Raw genomic sequence first — 21,137 nt, forward strand, 5'->3', positions numbered from 1 at the left:
TTTGCTTGTTCCTAAAGGACAATGTAATTATGTATATTCCAAAGAGAAAATCGAATCTTCATCAACTCATGCTTTCAATTTATTAGAAAATAATCTCCTTTACATCAATTCTCATTTCATTCTCTTTTGTTCTATAAACTTTTTCAGGTAGTTTGTGTATGTCTATTAGTTTCTAGAAGATTTATACATTGGCGTTTCTATCATTGCTTAAGTTAGGTAAGAGGATAATTTACATCTTAAAACATTTATTTTATGTGACCAAGTAGGATACAAAACTTATTATCACATTTGTCAAAGGTTAGTTTCTTCTTTGTACTAATTAAATCACTAAAAAAGATATTGGTGTCATACGAGTAGAATGAAGCTTATAAATTGAATACATCTTTGGCATATCTGTTTTTACATGATCACCTTGACATGTAGTATTATTTAAAATAAAATAGTACACTATTTCTAGGTTCTAACTACTATAACTTTTGGTGATTAATTGATTGTTTATGAATTTGAATTCATTATATTTTGCTATCTCTAGGTTCTAGTGTCATATAAAAATTAGTAGTCATCATGTAAGTTTTAACACATTCATTATTTGTGTCAGAGTATATAATATGAGTAACTTTGATCGTGAGTGGATGTATGCTAGAATACTGGAAGATGGATTCATAAATCCAAAGTTTATTGATGGAGTTGAGAACTTTGTTGCATTTGCAAAAGAACATCCGCAGTGCATGGATGGTGAGAAGTTAAGATGTCCTTGTAATCATCGTAAGTGTCGAAATAAAAATATTTTGGATGAGTTTACAATTATGACACATCTAGAAACTTATGGCTTTGTACCGGATTATTACCGTTGGTATCACCATGGAGAAAGTTATATTTCAAATCCAAGTGTGCTTAATGATCATCAAGAAGAAGCTTCTAGTGAAACCGTGAATCCTCAATCCCATAATGCATTCCGGTCAATGGTTTTTGATGTTGCTGGGCCTTCTTATAATGGTAACGTGGAAGAGGACCCAAATCCAACAACACAACACATTTATGATATGCTCAAAGCATCGGAACAAGAGATTTGGACGGGAAATCCACATGGACATACACAATTGTCTGTTGTTGCTCGTTTGTTGAATCTTAAGGCAGAACATCATTTTTCGGAAAGGTTATATGATGAGTTATGTTAGTTTATATCAGAATTGATGCCAAGTGATAACAAAATGATCGATAGCTTCTATGGTACTAAAAAGCTAATGCGGGGATTAGGCTTGCCAGTCGAGAAGATTGATTGTTGCAAAAATGGATGTATGCTTTATTGGCGTGAGGACAGTGAACTAATCAATTGCAAATTTTGCTCTCATCCTCGATTTAAGAGATCAAAACATCAACATTCCAAGAAGAAAACTAATATTTCTTATAAGAAGATGTATTATTTTCCTTTAACTCCACGGCTACAAAGGTTGTATGCATCTAATGCAACAGCAAAACATATGAGATGGCATTCAGAGCATGAAAGAGATGGTGTCATGCATCATCCCTCAGACTCTCCTGCTTGCAAGCATTTTGATCAGAAGTATCCACATTTTGCATCTGAAGTTAGAAATGTTAGATTGGGTTTGTCTACTGATGGGTTTCAACCATTTGGTCAATCAGGCCAACAATATTCCTCTTGGCCTGTGATAGTTACACCATATAATTTACCACCTTGGATATGCATGAAGGATGAATACATGTTTTTATCTGTGATTGTACCTGGTCCAAAAAATCCAAAACAGAAAATTGATGTCTTTTTGCAACCCCTCATTGAAGAGTTGAAAGAATTATGGGAGGTGGGAGTCCAAACATACGATGTTTCAAGTAAAAATAATTTTCAAATGCAAGTTGCATTGATGTGGACAATAAGTGATTTTCCAGCGTACTCAATGTTGTTGGGTTGGAGTACAGCAGAAAATTAGCTTGTCCTTATTGCATGAAAGATTCTGATGCTTTTTCACTATCCAATGGTAGAAAAGTCTCATGGTTTGACAATCACAGAAAGTTCTTGCCACCGGATCATCCATGGCGAAAAAACAAAAAGTGGTTCAAGAAGGGTCAAATAGTACATAAGGTTGCATCTACTGAACAATCAGGTTTACAAATACTTAGGGAGATTGAGGATTTAGGACTCATGAAAGTGACAGAACTTTGTTCTGGCAAGGTGAATGCAAGAATCTCAAAGAGTAGCTTATGTGGTTGGAAGAAAAGAAGTATATTTTGGGACTTGCCTTAATGGAAAACAAATCTTATTAGGCATAACCTTGATGTGATGCACATAGAAAAAAATGTGTTTGATAACATATTTAACACCATCATGAATGTCAAGGGAAAAACAAAGGACAATGCCAAATCTAGAGAAGATTTAAAAGTACTTTGCAATCGTCCAGAGATGCATCAGGATGAAACAACTAAAAAGTATCCGAAAGCTTGTTACATGTTAGATGATAATGCCAAAAAAGTGCTTTGTAAGTGGTTGGAAGAGTTGAGATTTCCTGATGGTTATGTGTCTAACATGGGAAGATGTGTTGACATGAACAAGCTTAAACTCTTTGGTATGAAGAGTCATGATTGTCATGTATTTATGCAACGGCTCATACCTATTGCATTTCGAGATTTGCTTCCACGAAATGTGTGGGAACCATTGACAGAGTTGAGTCTTTTTTTTAAAGATCTCACTTCTACCTCAATAACTGAGGAACACATGAGACAATTAGAAAGAAATATTCCTCTCATCTTGACTAAGCTTGAGCGCATTTTTCCTCCAAGCTTCTGGGATTCTATGGAACATCTTCCCATCCATTTAGCTTATGAAGCACGTTTAGCAGGCCCAGTTCAAGAACGATGGATGTATCCATGTGAAAGGTAACTTAAGTTAATTATATATTATAAGATATATAAATATACTAGTGATACTATATTGACATATACTTACATTATGTTTGAAGGAAACTCCATGGGGTGAAGTATGATATCAAAAATAAGAATAGAGTTGAAGGTTGTATACGCAACGCATGTTTGGTTAAAGAATCATCAACACTTTGTACGCACTACTTTAAGTCAGACATTTTGACTAGATATAGAAAAGTGCCACGAAATGCGGATGATGGTGGGGTTGGAGAGGACCATCCTGAAATGTTGTCTATTTTCAAGCATGTTGGTCGTGGTTTTGGTAAAAAGAAAATAAGAAGGTTAGATGATAGAGAATATCATGCAGCTCGGACATATATTTTGTTGAATTGTGATGAAGTGAAACCATATATAAAGTAAGTTAATTATCATGATCTAGATATACATATTATTTACATTTGAAGTTATTGAAATAAATTAACTCTTTTTTCTTCAGAATTTTTGAGGATACCTTGAGACAAATACAACCATGTATTCAAGATAGCGAGATTGATGCTAAACTTGAAACAGAGTTTGCGTCTTGGTTTAATCAATACGTAAGTACTAATAGATCTAAATTAATCTATACAGTAAATTCAATATAATCTTAATGTATGCCTAATTATTTATAGTGTCTCAATAGGCACGTAATCCTTCATCCGGCATTACCAATCAATTCATGAAAGATCTTGCAGAAGGGCCACTGCATAAGGTTCAACCCTTTAATGGATATGTTGTAAATGGTTACAAATTTCACACTGAAGAATACGGTTCAAATAAATCTACAATGAATAGTGGTATATGCATTAAGGGCTCTAGTCACAGTGCAAATGAGATCGATTATTATGGTATATTGACATAAATTCTGCAGCTAGAGTATCATGCATTACCATTTAAGCGAACCGTATTATTTAAATGTTCTTGGTTTGATCCAACACCAAAACATGGTACAAGAGTACATCCACAATATAATCTTGTTGATGTTAACAGAAGAAGAACTTTTAATAAATATGAGCCATTTATTATGGCTGTGCAAGCTTCTCAGGTGTATTTTGAAACCTATCCTTCAGTAAAGAGGACACAGAATGATTGGTCAGCTGTTTGTCAAATAAAGGCACGTTCAATTGTAGATGTTCCAAATATAGTATAAAAACCTCATACACTGAATGATCTAGCTTTTCAAGAGGATAACAGTCAAATGCATGAAATTGATATTTGTGAAGATGAAACACCTCATATATTGAATGATCCAGATGGTGTTTTTATTGACATGGAGGAGGAGGGAGAGAGGGAAGAGGAAGAGAGGGAGATGGAAGAAAATGATGAGGATAATGACAATGATGATGACGAGGAGGATGATACTGATGATGGGGAGGAGGAGGATGATGAGGATGAGGATGAGGATGATGATGAGGATGACAACGAGGAAGGGAAAGAAGAATATGAACATCAAAACAAAAAGAGAAGAAAGTGTAGAGATTAATGTCACTTGAAGTTTTTAAATTTAGTATTTCTATTAATCTAAAGTTGAATGTACTGTTTTATGCTACAAGTGATTTTCATTTTCTTAGTTTTGCTATTATATCTTTTGATTTGTGTTGGGCATCTTATATTATATATCTACAAAATGAACTAATACAATTTGAATGCTAGTTGATTTTTTTATCAAGAACTTTGTTGCTGCAATTGTACAAGGTCTAGGTAATTAAAATTTAAGAATATGAGTGATACGCCATCATCAAATGCTGGTTCTCCTACTGGTCCTTGTACTCCAACCACTCCTAGTACTCCAGATGTCTCTATTGGGTCTACTAGTTGCTCATCAACATCTTCTCGGTTGGTCATCTCAGTGGTAGCGGAAAAGTAAGAAAAGATATTTTTGTATAGTTGATCTAATTTTTTCTAATATAAGTATTATGAAATGTGTTATTTATTGTTAATTTTATTTCAGATTTGTTCCTAATGGTCATTCTATCTCGAAGACCATCACAGAAATTTTCAAGGAACGACAAGATGCTACTGGCTACTCATGGAAGGATGTCAGTCAATCAACTCGTAAATTTTATTGGCATGAATTTTTGGTAACTATTGTTTTATATTTAAAATTTATAAGTAATTTATTTAATATATGTCTCTATGTGTTTATTTCACTAAGTAATATTTTTTCAGAAATCATATCAGTGAAATCCTACTGAGAATTCTATAATGGAACGTACATGGAATAAGGTGGCATCCACTTTATACTCCAAGAAAATGTATATTTGGCGAAAAGGTACAGTCAAACCTAATTTTGTTTTGGAGGATATTTGGAGAAGTTGGAAGACGCATTGGGCCTCAGATGAATGGATGGATAAATCTGCCACTCGAAATCGATGTAGTGAGACTGGTGGACTAGGCACTAGTTCAAGCAAGCATACCGGTGGTTCTAGATCAACAGTGGAGCATACTATAAAATTGGTACCAAATTTAACACTTTCTATAATATATTTCTAATCTTATCTCTTATTTTAATATTAAACTCTGTATTTTAGGCAATAGAACTACGTCGTCCACCAAATTCGTGGGATATATTTAAGAAGTTGCATAAAAGAAAGGATGGCAACTTTGTTGATGCCAAGTCTAAATGCATTAATGTAAGTTGTGTGTGTTGCTCTTCTTTTACCAAACATTCTAGGACTGATCCTTATTTTGTGAAGCTTTTAAAAAAGAAAAAGGTAGATTTTATGCAGTTGTGTGTGTTGCTATTAAGAAGATTTTCTATAATTGTTTGTGTTGCAATTGAGCAAATTTTTGGGGCAACTCTTTGTGCTGTTTTGTTGGGCAATTTTTTAATGCAATTTTGAAGCAGATTTTGTGCTATTGTGGATAGATTTTGTGCCTTTTTTGTGGCATATTTTGTGGCAGCTCTTTGTGTTGTTTTGTGCAGCTCTTTGTGTTGTTTTTGGTGCAAATTTGAGCAGATTTTTATCATAGTTTTGATCATATGTTTTGCAGTTATTTAAGCAGTTTTTTAATGCAATTTTGAAGTAGATTTTGTGCCTTTTTTGATAGATTTTGTGCTGTTTTTGGGTAGATTTTGTGCTTTTTTTTGTGCAGATTTTTATCATACTTTTTTTTATTAAATGTTGAGTAGTTATTTGGACAGTTATTACTGCAATTTGAAGCAAATTGTGTGCCTTTTTTTTATATAGATTTTATGCCATATTGGGGGCAGATTTTTTTCTGTTTAATAAATTTGTGTTGTCTTTAAGATACATTTTTTTTACAGAGTTGCTAGAAGCAACTTAATATGCACATATTTGTGGAAAGCTTGAGTTTTTGGTGGTTGATTGTTTGAAAATTTTCAGGATAAAATGGAGGTTGTCTTAGCTGCTGCTATTTCTAGCTCCTCGAATGATTCACAAGAAGTTCAAGAACTTGATATAAATAGCTTATATTTTGATGTTGTGAGTGGAGAAAAAAAACGACGTGTGTATGGTTTAGGCTCTCAAGGTTTGGCGTTGTATCAAGATCAAAATTCTATCACTTCGCGCAATTTACCTGCGGTGTCTGATGATGTTGCTGAAGAGCGCATTAAACTACTTGAGGAAGAAGTGTTGCATATGAGAGAAAATCAAGAGAGAATTCTTCAAGAACGTTTAGAGGCGGAGGTGCAACAACGAGTAGAGCACGAGGTCTCGCGTTTGAGGCAACAAAGTGATGATCGATTCAAGTCTATGGAGGAACGATGGTCTCGCATGATGAGCGAGATGGCGTTATCCTCACGCTCATCTAGTAATCTTTCTCCTTAATAGGAAATGACCAAATGTTTATGTGTTTAAATATTTGTCAACTTTTGCTTATTGAAGTTGTGCTTTGACATGTTCTAACTTCATAATTTTGTATTATAAATCTAATATTATGTTTGTTATATCATGGTGGTTAATTATTTTTATGTCTTTGACTAATTTACTATATATATATATATATATATATATATAATAATTGTCCACTACAATATATAGCAATTATTATTTATTAAATCAAAATCAAATTTGTGACGGATTTAATCTGTCACAATTAATTCTAAATTTGTTACTAATATCTACAAGAGAGCAATTTTGTGACAAAAATATTCCATCACAATTTACTTGTAACGAAATATTCCGTCACAAATATTGTGAATATATTTAGAAATTTGTTACAGAAACGATTCTGTCACTATTTTGTAACCAAATATTCCGTCCAAAATTCTGGCTCAAATTTGTGACGGAATTTAAGTCAAATACAAGGATTTATATTGTCACCGTCAGGTCTGTCACTATTCCGTCACAATAATTGTGTGACGGAATTGAAATCCGTCACAATGAGTTTATGACCCCAGGTTCTGGGACGTCCATTTTTCCGTCACAAATGTTAATATGTGACGGATTTGTGACAGAATCGTCTGTCACAATTTTGCTATTTTCTTGTAGTGATATTATTACTTTGAGTCATTTATTGATCAATATCATAATTTTTGGAGAATATGGTATTCCATCTCATGATTTCATATCATGAGATGGTATCATGAGATGGAATCAGCGTGAAATCACATGTCCAAATGCTGATTCCATCACACAATTCCATATTGTGATATGATATCGCATGGCCAAACGCCTACTTAGTATTGTTTCTACTAGAATATGAAGAAACTATTTTAAGCCTCTATTTGGATTTATGAAGAATATGATTTATGTAATTCTAACAATTTCTCTTTTAGAAGAAAATTGAAGTCTAAAGAAGCAAATTTATTTTGTTTCTATATTTTAACATAATATCTCTATATATAATAGGAGAGCTGATAGTGCCTACATGTCAGAGCCACAATTAATTTCACATTTTTTAAAAATATCAATAACAATTAATTTATATATACACACACACGGCAATTCGTAAAAGTTTTCAAGGAACTTTTATATATACATGTGTCATCTTCTCAATTATTCACTAATTTTAAATTTTAAAATAATAATTAATTAAAACAAATATTAACATGTGTCAGCATTTGCATGATATAATTTGACGTGTCAACTTCTCAATTTTCAAAAATCTTAAATAAAGTTATTCAAGGAACTGGTACATATACACATGTCATCTTCTCAATTAATCACTAATTTTAACATTTAAAATAAAAATTAATTAAAACAAAATATAAACATGTGTCAGCATTTGCATGATATAATTTTGCGTGTCAACTACTCAATTAATCACTAATTTTAACATTTAAAATAGGATAAGCAAAAAATGTCACATGTCAGCACCACAAAAATAGAATTTATCATTAAATTAGCAAAAGTAATTTAAAATCTAAAAAAATAAAATAAAATTGCAAACGTTAAGAAAACTGAAAAACTCAATTAGCAAAAATAATTTAAAACTAGAAAATATATAAAATAAAATTGTTAACAATAAAAAAAAAGCTAAAAAACACGAAGGGTGTGTTTGGTATAAAGGAAAATATTTTCCTAGAAAATATTTTCTTGGAAAACAAGTGCATTTCTAACTTATTTTCTTATGTTTGGTTGGAGAGTAGAAAATATTTGCTGAAAAATATTTTTTAATATTTGGTTGGTGAATGAAAAACAGTTTTCAGAAAATATCTTTTTTTCGGCTTGAGACTAAAAAAATACTTTTTAGGAAAATAATTTCTGATACGAAAATTAACCCCGTCACCCAAGTTATGACAACACCCCGATGACCGTTTTAAAATCCGACCCTGAGATCTGAGCCAGGGAAAAAAAAATTAAAAAAAAAAATTAAAAGAAAAAAAAAATTGACAGGGGGAGGGGAGGAGGAGGGGTTGGCGGCTGGGGAGTGGGGTAGTGGTGGAGGTGGCATAAAAAAATGAAATTTCTAAAAATTTGAAATATATTTTCAAAAGCAATTTTTTTTTTAAAATGACAGGGTGACCTGGGTGGGGTGGGGAGGGGGTAGGGGTCGGAATAGCGTAAAAAATGAATTTTTTTAAATTTGAAATATTTTTCAAAAAAAAAATTTCTTAAATATTTTTCAAAAAAAAAATTTCTTAAATTTTTCTTTTTTTTGACGAAAATGACCTGGGTGGAGGAGAGGGGGGTGCGTGTAGGGCTGGCATAAAAATGAAAGAAATTTAAAATTGACGGGGATTGCCTGGATTGGGTGGCATTGGGGGGTTAGGGTGTAAGGGGTGGCATAAATTTTAAATTTTAAATACTTCTCAAGAATAATTTTTTATAAAAAAAAATGCAGAGGTGTAACGACCCTCTTAGTCATTTTATGAATTTTAATAATTATTTTTATATTAATTTTTTTTAGTAACTTTTATAAAATAATTTATGACTTATAAGAATGAGTGGCATCATTTTCAGATTTAATAAAAGATTATTTTGTTGCTAATAATAATGGAAAAAGAAAAAATTGAAAAGGAAAACAAATAAATAATTAAAAAAAAAGGGCGAAATATCCTAAAGTTGAAAGTCAACGCAACTGACGAAAAGTTGAAAAAAACTAACGGAATATACGAAAAAACTTACGCAGACGACAAAAACAAAAGAAAGGGAGAAAAAGAGGGGGAAAGAGAGGAGAAATATTAGGATTCTCATCTCAAAGCGTTAAGGTAATACTTCTCGTCCTTTCCATTAAATTTTGGGCAAATTACAGAAATTACATATTTTTAAGATAAAATTACAGTCTATCCCTTAAAAGTTTATAATTACAGAAATTCCTCAAAATGAATACAATAATATAAGCGCTGATACATTAATCTGATGTGCGAGATACATTAATCGTTAAGTAAGATACATTACATTTTATACATGATACACTAATTTGATGTACATTTTATACATGAAACACTATCTGATGCACGAGATACACTAATTTGATGTACATTTTATACATGATACACTAACTGATGCGCGAGATACACTAATCTGATGCGCGAAAATGAGGAATTTTGGAGATTTGTAAAACTTATAGGGGATAATGGTAATAAGTAAACTAAAAGGTGAGATTTCTGTAATTTTTCCTTAAATTTTTATATAGTTATGAACAAATTTTAAGGTTAAAAACGTGTATAATTATGAAAATATATTTATAGCCAATATGCTTTTCTCTCATGTCTTTCTTCGTTCATGGTTCGATATTCTGATGTCCTAGGCGTAGAGGAACCACACCAATCCATTCCGAACTTGGTGGTTAAACTCTACTGCGGTGACGATACTGTAGGGGAGGTCCTGCGGAAAAATAGCTCGACGCCAGGATGAGGGTTCTTAAGATAAAATCTTGATTTGGGGGTCGAATAATGATTTATTTTAGCTGAAATTTTACATGCGAGTTTGTTTTATCATGGGTAAACATAATCTGAAAAAAAAAATTCATATTCGAATTTGATGGCTCGGGATGACTTTTTTACCCGATTTTCGAGCCGAAACCAAATATAGTGTAACACCCCAAAAAAGTTTAAGCTAAGGCTTGAACTATTCTTTATTTACATATAAGGTCTTATCGGGTTATTCTTAAATTGCTCATATTTGTAAAGGTAAATTCTTTAGACTTCATTCAAGATTCTTTCAATATTTTTCAAGATTCTTCTTCAAGGTAAGTCTTTCTCAAAGAATTCCAATCTTTCCAACTCAAATTCTTCCATTCAATTATGAATCACTAATGAAAATCATAATTCTTTGCAGTAGAGTTTCAAGAAACCTCAAAAAAGGTTTCTTGACTTTTCTCCTTCAAGCTAGGGTTATCAAGGCTTCTAATCAAGTTCTTCTTCAAGATTCTTCAACAACCTTATTTTTCAAGGTATGTAAGGCTATCTTAGTGTTGGACTAGTTCGTCCTCACACCCTACATCTACTATCAAATCAGTAAAAGAGAAATCTAGGATATCACCCCTAGATTTGAGTATTCTAGAGATGAGTTGATTTTCAGTTCTTGAGTTCTTGTTTCTTTTTTATATTCTATTCCTAATTATTGAATTGCTATATGTTATGCATTAAAATTCTTGAGTTGATTTGTTCATGTCTATATTTTCGTATGAACCCCATGAATTGAGTATTTTTTAGAGGATAAATATCATTGAGTTATGAGTTTTGAGTTCTTGAGTCCTTGAGCTCATTGATTCTTCGTTCTGAGTTCTGAGTACTGAGTTTCCTTATTGTTATTAAGATCCGTGAGTAGAGTCATTCATGTCCATAATTCCACATAAATCCTATGAATTAAGTTATAAATCTTAAGAAGCTTTTTAAAACCAACACTTGAGTTTTAAACTGAGTTTTTAAGAAGTAAAGATGAGTTTTGAGAAAGAGTTTCTAAAACATGATTAGTATGACAATTGAGTATGTCATTAATGCTTAAGCAGTATGGTATCTAGATATACCATCAATGATTATGCAGTATGACTTTCCGAGTCATCAATGATCATATTACAATATGATTTTGATATGTTTTTTTTTAGAAAGAGTTTTCAAGTATAAATTGAGTAAGAGTATAAGGGGAAATGTATTTCAAGATGAATCAATTTTTACATTGATAAAAGAGAATCTAAGATTTCTAAATAATTTATGAGTTCAAAAGATATTTCAAGAGCAATTACCTCTTTTAAGGGGGTAGTTTGAGAAATTATTTCAAACCAGAGGAAGAATTATGTTTTTAAACATAAAAGAATGAGCATATATTATTGGGAGTAGTATTGACTATTGAGCACCGATATGGGGATGAGTTAAGACAACTCAAAATCCTCATAAACCATGTATGCCAATATGGTTTAAGGGTCATACTTTTTAGATGATTCCTTATTGCTTTAAAGCATATCTTAGTGGACCACTTAGTTGAGCTGTTCTATACCTCGGTAAGGTATATGACAGTTCTGACAGCGTAGACGAGACGTTATATCATCACGTAGCACATAGTCATGGTTGTCGATTAGAGAATCTCCCAATAGAGTTAAAATGTAATTTTATATATCACTTATTATGTTGAGTTCAGAGATGAGAAAGTATTTTGTAAAGTTTTAAATGATTTAACTCATTTATTTCTTTACATTCAGCTTGAGTACATTGTTATCTATTGCAGTCCTTTCTTTCAGTTATTTGTTATTCAACTATATTACATACTCGTACATTTAATGTACTGATGTCATTCGACATGCATCTTTTAATGATGCAGATACAAGTTCTTAGGCTCCTCAACAAGAGTCTGTTGAGATCACTTCATCCGCTCGTCTGCTTATGAGTGAGACCTCCTTGCTTTCAGAGGACTCTAGTTTTATGAGTTGTTAGTAGTAGTTCTTTTGAGGAGTTGTGGGTCTTGTTCCGACACTCATCTTTGTATAGTAAAGGCTTCATAGATAGACAAGTTCAGAGAGTCTTTCAGTTTTAGATGTTTTATTTAAAACTTATGTTTCATACTTAGTATATTCAATGAAATTTTTGAGATTCAGTAAACTATTGTTTTTAAACATTTCTTTTAGTTTGATGCTTTTGTATTCTCGAGTTAGTCTTCTGCTTGTAGTTAGCCAGGATGAGGGTTCGCTTGGGGCAAGTAATGGTTCTCAATTGTCGGCCACGTTCAGGGTGTAGACTCGGGGTGTGACATATAGTATATGGATGTCATTAGATTCGTATTCCTATGAGGATTTTATATTTGATAGATTGGAAGAACTTTAAAGCTTTATGAAAGGGGACGAATCAAGTTCCGAAGTAATTGCTTGATTGTTTGAGGCAACTGGATTTCTAAACCCTTATTAAGTGTATAGAATCATGTATTTCCTTATGGTATGTGTTGAGGAGTAATGAAACTTGGTGATGGGTTAACTTGTCCATATTGAATAATTATAATGATGAAAAAAATGTAATAAAAGGCAATGTGATTAGTTATTGGTGTGTCATGTGCTGAGAATTATTTGAAAGGCTTATTGATTTATTGTTGATGTTGTATCACAATTGTGTTGTTGTGAATTGTACATTGTTATTAAAATGGTCATCTCCTCATTATTTGTGTGAATATGTCATTTGCATTGGTTCTGAGACATGCTTGTGATAAGTGTTACATGAATTGAGGAAGAATTAAAAAATTAAAGAGAATGTACCATTTCAAGGGACGTGTCGAGCGCTACGACAAATACTATTATCGAGGGACGTGTTGCACAACGCGATAGATTCTATTATCGAGGGACGTGTCACACGTCGCGATGAATTTTATTATCGAGGATCGTGTCGCACGCCGCGACAGATGCATGGACAATTTATCCCCCATGGATCCCGGATTGAGAGACAACGGGTGTGTATCGTTAGGTCAGACATGCATCACTATACTTGACATTTTATTTCATTGCATTGCACATCTTTATCATTGGTGAACTTGATCTTGTGTGTTGCTGATCTTGTGAGTGCCTTTCTATGGAACTTATGATTAATGAATATTGAGTTTGTTGTTGAGGGTATGTAATTGTTAGAGTGTTGTTGTTGAGCTGTGTGCTTTGTAAAATATGAACTATTAGATTGGGCTGGTTTTTATGCAAGTTGTAATTGTGGAGGTTCGGTTTGGGTGGTAGGAGTATCCGTATTTTATTCCCTTAGCTTGTGTTTATAAGCTTATTTGTTGAGTGCCGTGTGGTTTGGTACTCACACATTGCTTCTACATATTTGTAGGTTATGTGCCCGGATCTTCGTGATACTTTTTATTCACATCTTTTCCGAGGCTTCATGTGGAGATTTGTGAGGTAGCTTTTTGTCATCTCAACGGACCTTCTTACTCCTATATATGATCTTATTCTACTTTAGTAACAACATCATTTGAGACTTGTGTTTTCTTTTAAATCTATTGTAATACATAAGAGGCTTGTACATGTGACAAAAACAAGTTTTGGGGATTTAGTTAAGTTGAGTTATTATCCACATTTGTAATTGAGTATTAGACTTTTATTTATAGTTTACTTCCGCACTTTATTGTAATGATTGAGTTTTAGGCTAACTTGTATTGGTGGGATAAGACAAGTGTCATCACGTCCATTTTTGGGTCGTGACATGGAGAGTGGGGGTGCCTTATTTGGGGGGTGGGGTGGCGGGAGCCGGGGGTAGGGGCTAGGGGTGGTAGGGGTTGGGTGAGGTAAAAAAATCTTAAAATTTGAAACATATTTCAAAAATAATTCTTATTTTTTTTATTTTTTTGTTTAATGGAGGGGGGGGGGGGTTGGGGGTAGGAATAAAAATATATTTGAAAATTTTAAATTTTTTAATAGGGAGGGTCGGGTACGGGATATGGGTAGGGTAAGAAAAAACATTAAAGGATGGCGTAGAATCTTGGAAAATATTTTCCTTAATTTTGAAAGGGAAGTCATGTTCCTTAAATTTGAGAAATATGAGTTGATTCGGAAAATAATTTCCAAATATAGAAAAAATGGAAAAAAAATTCCAAAAAATATTTTCCCCATACCAAACACACCCTAAATGCATAATTAAAAAACGGTTATGTGTCACGTGTAAGCACTAAAAAATTTCAATACACAAAATATTTTCAATAAAATAAAAAAATAACTGTCCTTTCAAATTTAAAAATATGAAAATTGTACATAACTGCTGCCGTGATTAAAACTTTATAACTTATCCTATCCTTCTTCTACCATATCACTTTAGTGATGACAAATGGATGGATTGGGTCAAATTTGAGCTAGTTGAAAATGGGTCAACATAAAATGGGTAATACTTCAATTTGTTCGTATTTAATATGTGTAAAAATGGATTGGATAATAAATGGGTTGGGTAAAATACTAGTTTACCCATAATTTCATTAGTAAATAGTAGTCTACTTAACAATTCAACATGGAGTAAGTATTTTAGTCTTTTTTTTTAGATGAAAAATGTTGGAAATGCTTTAATTAGTTATATTGTATCATATAAAAGTAAAAAACAAAAACCTATGTCTTTTCAATATAAAATAAATTTATGTAATGACAAGGGGAAAATATTTTAAATTTCAAAGTAAATGAATATTTGCATTTTAGGACTAAAACATGCTTAATGCAGTTTAAGCAATGTCAATACTAATACATGATTTGCTTATTTTACACTATTATTTGTTCAATATAAAATTAAACAAATAAAAAAATATAATTATAATTAAGACAAGAAATGTACATTTAGAATATATATTTTTTGGCGGGCCAAAGACTTCATCTTTTCAATTATAGAGAAGAATAATTAGTTTTATAGAAGACATAAAAAGGAAGAGAAGTTATAATATTTTTAGTGGTAATATGAATTTTGATTGAATAAAAGTTGGAAGGTTAACCCATTTGGCTAATTCATATTTTACCCATATTTTACTCATATTTTACTCATATTTTACCCATATTTTAATGGGTTGTATATGGATATCAACCCATATTTTATCCATATAAAAAAGTACTCACCCAACCCATTAAAATATGAACGAATTGAACGGATTACTAAAATTTGAGCTTATTTTGCCAGCACTACTTCAAACCATCATTCATTTTCTAGCAATGTGCATCTTGATGTTAGCGAGGAATTCACACCATCAAATATTTAACATAATCACCAACAGTACTAAGGTCAGTTCCGTTACCTTCTACAATGAATTTCAATTTCAGTTTCATATATACTCTCTTCATTTCAAAATAGTTATCATATTTTGCTTCTCAATAGTCAATTTTGATTAATTTCAAACCTATTTTAGTTTAGATTAATTTGATATGTTATGATCAATTTTAAATATTCAAAATATATAGAAAGTACTATAAATTACAATTTTTCTATATCAATATGATGTAAAAATACATTTTAAAATTTCAATCACAGCTTATATTGTTATCTCCTGTATTCAAATTAGAAAACCATAAATAATAAAATATGAAAAGAAAAAGAAAAGAACTATCCGAGTCCACAGAACCCACTGTGTGTCCTTAAGAAATTTAATCCCCTCAAGTACTCGATGTTGTAGATTAATTCTTCCCAAGGTAAAATGCCTTAACTATTAAAGGAGTAGTGGTACCTCAAACTTCGATAATTTCAATGAACTCAAAATTACAGCAATGAATCACACACAGACATGATCGATTGATTTTATTTTGTAAGAAATGTATGCAGAAGAAGGGAAGAATTCAATGTAGAAAAATGAGAGAAAGTCTCTCTATTTATAGCCAACAAAGGGTAACGGTCATAACTCTTTGGAAAAAAAATATTCTTTCCGAAAGGTCACAATCCTTTGGAAAAGGCACAACCTTTCAAACGGTCACAACCCTTTAGAAAAGACACAACCTTTTATAAAGGTCACAACCCTTCGGCAAAGTCACAATCCTTTAGGAGAGTCACATCCCTTCATTTTCTATTCACGCCTTTAAATCCCAACAATCCCCTACATGAATATGGAATGACTATTGTTAAAATATATGCATGAAAAATTGTGTGATCCGTAAGTAGGGATTGATTGCATCTGTATAAGTAGGTTTTTCTTTGAGCTCTCCATAGTGAACATATATCGGCTATACTCGGTCAATCGGTAGATTTGATATCTTTGAACCGTCGAGCTTTGGTGTATACCTAGACAACATAAGTCACACAATCAACCCTTAAACTGTTTTTGGTTCTCATTATTTTGTTCGTTACAACCATGAACATGTCTTGATTTATAAGTGCGTAGAGAACTGACCTTACTAGATTCTTCTTGAAGCAGCTTACACTTCACACTTACATAGGTGATTTCTAAATGTGTTATTCCGTAGATACACCATTTGATATACCTTGTATCAAACATAGAAACCATTAAAAATTTCTAATGCATTTATCCTTGTTACTGAACATTGTCTTATCATGAGAATGGACCACAAAAAATATTTTGACAATGTTGAATTGTCATTAATGACTTTGTTTGATCTCCTTGAACCTAGATCTTCGGATCTCCAGTCTTCTAGGTAGAGTTATTGCCACAATGACTTGTCCTCGGCCATAGTCCCATTCCCTTTGATAATCTATCAACTCCCTCTCTAGTTAGGTCTTTTGTAAGTGGATCTGACACATTATCCTTTCACTTTACATAGTCAATTATGATAATTCCTCTAGAGAGTAGTTCTCTAACGATATTATGTCTATGTTATATATGACGAGACATTTCGTTATACATCATGCTCCATGTCCTATCTATTGCAAATTAACTCTCACAGTGTATGCATATTAGAGCTAAAGATTTGGGGAAAAATTCTTTCAAGAATTTTAGAGTCATTCAACTTCTTTCCCGGCTTTATGTAGAGTGATAAACTCAAATTTCAAAGTAGAGTGAACGATACATTTTTACTTGGAAGATTTTCAATAGATTGGCCCCCCACCAAGAGTAAATACATATCCACTTGTGAATTTTACTTTATTTGACCTGGTGATTCAATTTGCATCACTATATTCTTCCTATAATGTTGATTATTAGTTATAATTCAAATCATTTTAAGTATGTTTTAAATACTCTAAAAATCTTTTCATTGTCATCCAATAAGTTTGATTGAGATTACTCGTGAACCGACTCAATTTACTAATAGCACATGCTATATCTTATCGCGCACACTTCATGATATATATGATACTTCTCAATACTCTAGCATAAATAAATTGTGAGTCACTTCCATCTTCATTCTTTTGAAGTACAAAGCTCACATTTATCAGAATCTTGACAATGTTGAACTTCAAATACTTGAACTTGTCAAGTACCTTTTCAATCACATCAACAACTTCAATGTCTTTCATATCGAAGTTACTTTCATGCATATGTTTAGTAGCATTTATGTCAGAAATGTCTCTTTTGATGATTAACATGTCATCAACATAAAAGCAAAAAATGACCTTGTGATTTTGAGTGTTTTTAATGTAAAACCTTTTATCACATTCATTAATCTTGAATTCATTTAATAACATAGGTTGGTCAAACCTCGCATGTCATTATTTGGGCACACTTTCTTTTCTTTACCGGGAATCACAAAGTCCTCGAGTTGTTTCATGTAAATTTCTTCCTCCAATTCTCCATTTAAGAAAGTTGTTTTTTTCACATCCATTTGATGAATTTGAAGGCCATATACCATAAATAGTGCAATTAACATCTGAATTGATGAACTCAAGGCCTTCTTATTGTCTAAAGCCTATGACAACAAGTCTTGCTTTGTTTTTGTCAATAGTTCCATCAACTTTCTTTTCCTTTTATCGATTCACTTTGAACCCAAAGGTTTATTTCCTGGAGGAAGACCAACAAACTCTAAAGTATGGTTGCTCAAGATTGAATCTATCGTACTATTGACAACCTTTTTCAAAAAGGATGAGTCCAAAGAAGACATAACTTCTTCGAATATCTGGACTCATTTTCAAGAAGAAATGTTACAAAATCATACATGAAACATTTACTACACCTCAGAACCTCTTTATTAATTGCATTCTCCTTTGGTTCATTCCAAGGTCATTTAGACCCTTTATTTGACTATCCGACGGTTCATACTTATGAACCATAAATCAACATGATTTACTATTTGTAGCATATTGATGAGTCCACAAATTGGACTCATTTAGGGCTTTATTTTAATAGAAATAGTTTCCTTTAATGCTTGTTTTATCTCAATACCTGATTAAAATGCTGAAGTTTCAGGTATTTGAAGTTTTAGTGGAAGCATGGACACTTAGGCGCAAAACGGAGCAAATAGGACTGAAAAGAACAAGAAATGGAATCCTGCGGATTGCCGAGTTCAACTTGGTGAGTCGCCGAAACGACATGAACCACCCTTCGTTCCAGTACGCGAAGCCTTGAAGGAAGTGGATTAAAAGGAAAGGAAATGAGCAATCGGCGAGTCGCCGATCAGTTCCACGAAGCAGTACTGTACCACCCAATGTTCAGAATATGAGGATGATGAAGGCAAGACAATGAAGGCGATGAGCTGATTAAAGGGCGGATTGCCGAGTTTATCGGCGATCTCGACTAATGTAGCTGAACGATCCTCCGCAGCACAATTTGTGAAAACTATAAATACTAGTTAGATTTGTAGTCTTGGTGTGGAACAATTATTATTATTATTTTCATTTTAGAACATACTTTAGCTGATGTTTTTCTCTCAAGTTTGGAGAGGGTTTTGTGGAGACTTGAAGAAAGGAGTTCTTCTACCCCAAGTTGGAAGTGGGTCTTCTCTATTCATTTTACTTTGCTTAATTTAAGGTTTAATTTCTTATACCAGTTGATTTCATTATCATGTTAGGTATAATTTCTTATTCCTTGATGTGTGGCTAAAAACTCCCATTCTTGGGGTGAGATTTAGCAAATATGGGTTGATATTCTTGTTGGGTCTTGCTTACTGATAGGTTAGATGTATTTTAATGGTTATTTCACCTAGTGGTTGTGGTTTAATCTAAAGGGTTTGTAGTTGCAAATACAAAGCCACCCATGTGTTTTTGGCTTGCTCGAGAGGGAGGTCGCGAAACCAAAACCACTAGACTGATGGCCTAAGGAGTGGGTCGACATGAGGTTCAGCCCGAGAGGGTGGGCCCTAGTCCCATATCCTAACACTCAGCTCGAGAGAGTGAGTGGGTTAAGGCGTAGGTTGGTCTTCATGTGGCAAATGGGTGTCCGAGAGGAACGCATTTGAAATGGGGTAAGTTGCCCGAGAGGGAACTTATTTCCATTTAAAGCCTAGCCTAGTCACTATTATTTTACAAATTTCCTATCGAAAGCATGTACCCAACAATTTATCTCAACTTATATTGCAGTCACATCCCAAGAACATTTCCCCATACTTGATTTTCTTATTTATTTTGTTATTTTAGTACTTGTTACAAAACCCCCTTTGATATTTGACACTTTTGTGTCACCCCCTTTAATTTACAATGTCTTTTATCACAAATGTCTTTAGCTACAACTAGTTAGCATGTATTTCTATTTTTCTATCAATTCTCAAAATCGCTCCCTTGGGACACGACCCCAACCCTTGGTTGGGTTACTATATTATTGATGATCGTAGACACTCATACCGTAGGATAGTGTCGTTGGTCACGATAAGCATAACACATCCAATGAACATACAATCCACAGTCTTAAGTCCTATTTTGACCCTTTTGGGAATAGGAACTTGGATTTTTTTCTAGACACCCCCACACTATGAAATATTTCAAGCTGGATTTCCCTCATTTCCATTTCTCATATATATGGAATAGATTGTATTGAAAATTGTTAGATCACTATCTTTCAAGAGTTATTGCTTGTATATACTTTAAGGGTCGACAAGCAATTCTCTATCAGGATACAACAAAGTCTGAACAAACAAAATTTTTTGTTGCTCTCTTTCTTAACAAACAAAAGTTTTTTGTTGCTTCCTTCTTAACAAATAAAACTTTTTGCTTCCCTCTTTCTCAACAGACAAACTTTTTGTTGTTCTCTTTTGCTATAATGATAGCATCCCCCACAAATTTTGTGTTAAGCCTGAACTTATAAGTAGGATATTCAACACTTCCTGCAAAGTTCAGTTTTCTTCATGTCAGCAATTTCATTAGAGTGACGTGAGTATGTGCAGTAATTTGATGGATGATTCCATTGTCCAAATATAGTTCTGCAAAGAAGATTCATATTCTCCACATCTACCACTTCTAATCATGACAATCTTTTTATTCAACTGATTTTCACCTTCAATTTTATATTGCCTAGATGTTTCTATTGTTTCATCCTTACCATTAAGCAAATAGACATAACAGTATCTGGTGCAATTGTCAATAAAATTTATGAAACACTTTTTCTCACCACGAGATGGTGTTGACTAGTCACATATCACAAATGTTAGTGTGAATCAATTGTAAGGGATTAAAATTATTTTCAACAAATTTATAAGTATGCTTAACACACTTAGATTCAACACAAACTTGACATTTTATTTATTGCACTCAAACTTAGGCAAAACTTTTAAGTTGATCAGTTTTCACAAGATTTTTTTAAAATTAACATGTCCCAAGCGTTCATGTCACAAACAATTTGATTCAAGCAAGTAAGAACAAACATAAATACTGAGTTTGAAAAGACCTTCCATGAGGTAACTTTTTCCCACAAATATTTTGTTCTTTACTTTTTATAACTTTGTCAAATAAAGACATTATTTTAGAATCAATACCTTGCCAGATGTCCTTTTCAGAAGGACCTTTTCATAACATTCAATTTGGTTGTTATAGAATTACCCATGACCCCAGTCTCATCAGTCCA

The 21,137-nt window shown here is 32.7% G+C and overlaps 2 protein-coding genes across 2 annotated transcripts; both read left to right on the plus strand.

The window, feature by feature from the left end:
• Positions 1–1,193: 1,193 nt before the first annotated feature.
• LOC125842815 (uncharacterized) lies at positions 1,194–2,893 on the plus strand. The gene is made up of 3 exons (XM_049522119.1): positions 1,194–1,906; positions 1,999–2,188; positions 2,354–2,893. The coding sequence occupies exons 1-3, from the start codon at positions 1,194–1,196 to the stop codon at positions 2,891–2,893; spliced, it is 1,443 nt and encodes a 480-aa protein (XP_049378076.1).
• A 1,740-nt stretch (positions 2,894–4,633) lies between these two features.
• Positions 4,634–6,704, plus strand: LOC125842816 (uncharacterized). Its single transcript, XM_049522120.1, has 5 exons — positions 4,634–4,776; positions 4,865–4,994; positions 5,140–5,370; positions 5,445–5,546; positions 6,261–6,704. Exons 1-5 carry the CDS (start codon positions 4,634–4,636, stop codon positions 6,702–6,704), a joined length of 1,050 nt encoding a protein of 349 aa, XP_049378077.1.
• The last annotated feature ends 14,433 nt before the right edge of the window (positions 6,705–21,137 follow it).

Source organism: Solanum stenotomum, chromosome 10, assembly GCF_019186545.1.
Source record: "Solanum stenotomum isolate F172 chromosome 10, ASM1918654v1, whole genome shotgun sequence".
NCBI classification, from domain to species: Eukaryota; Viridiplantae; Streptophyta; class Magnoliopsida; order Solanales; family Solanaceae; genus Solanum; species Solanum stenotomum.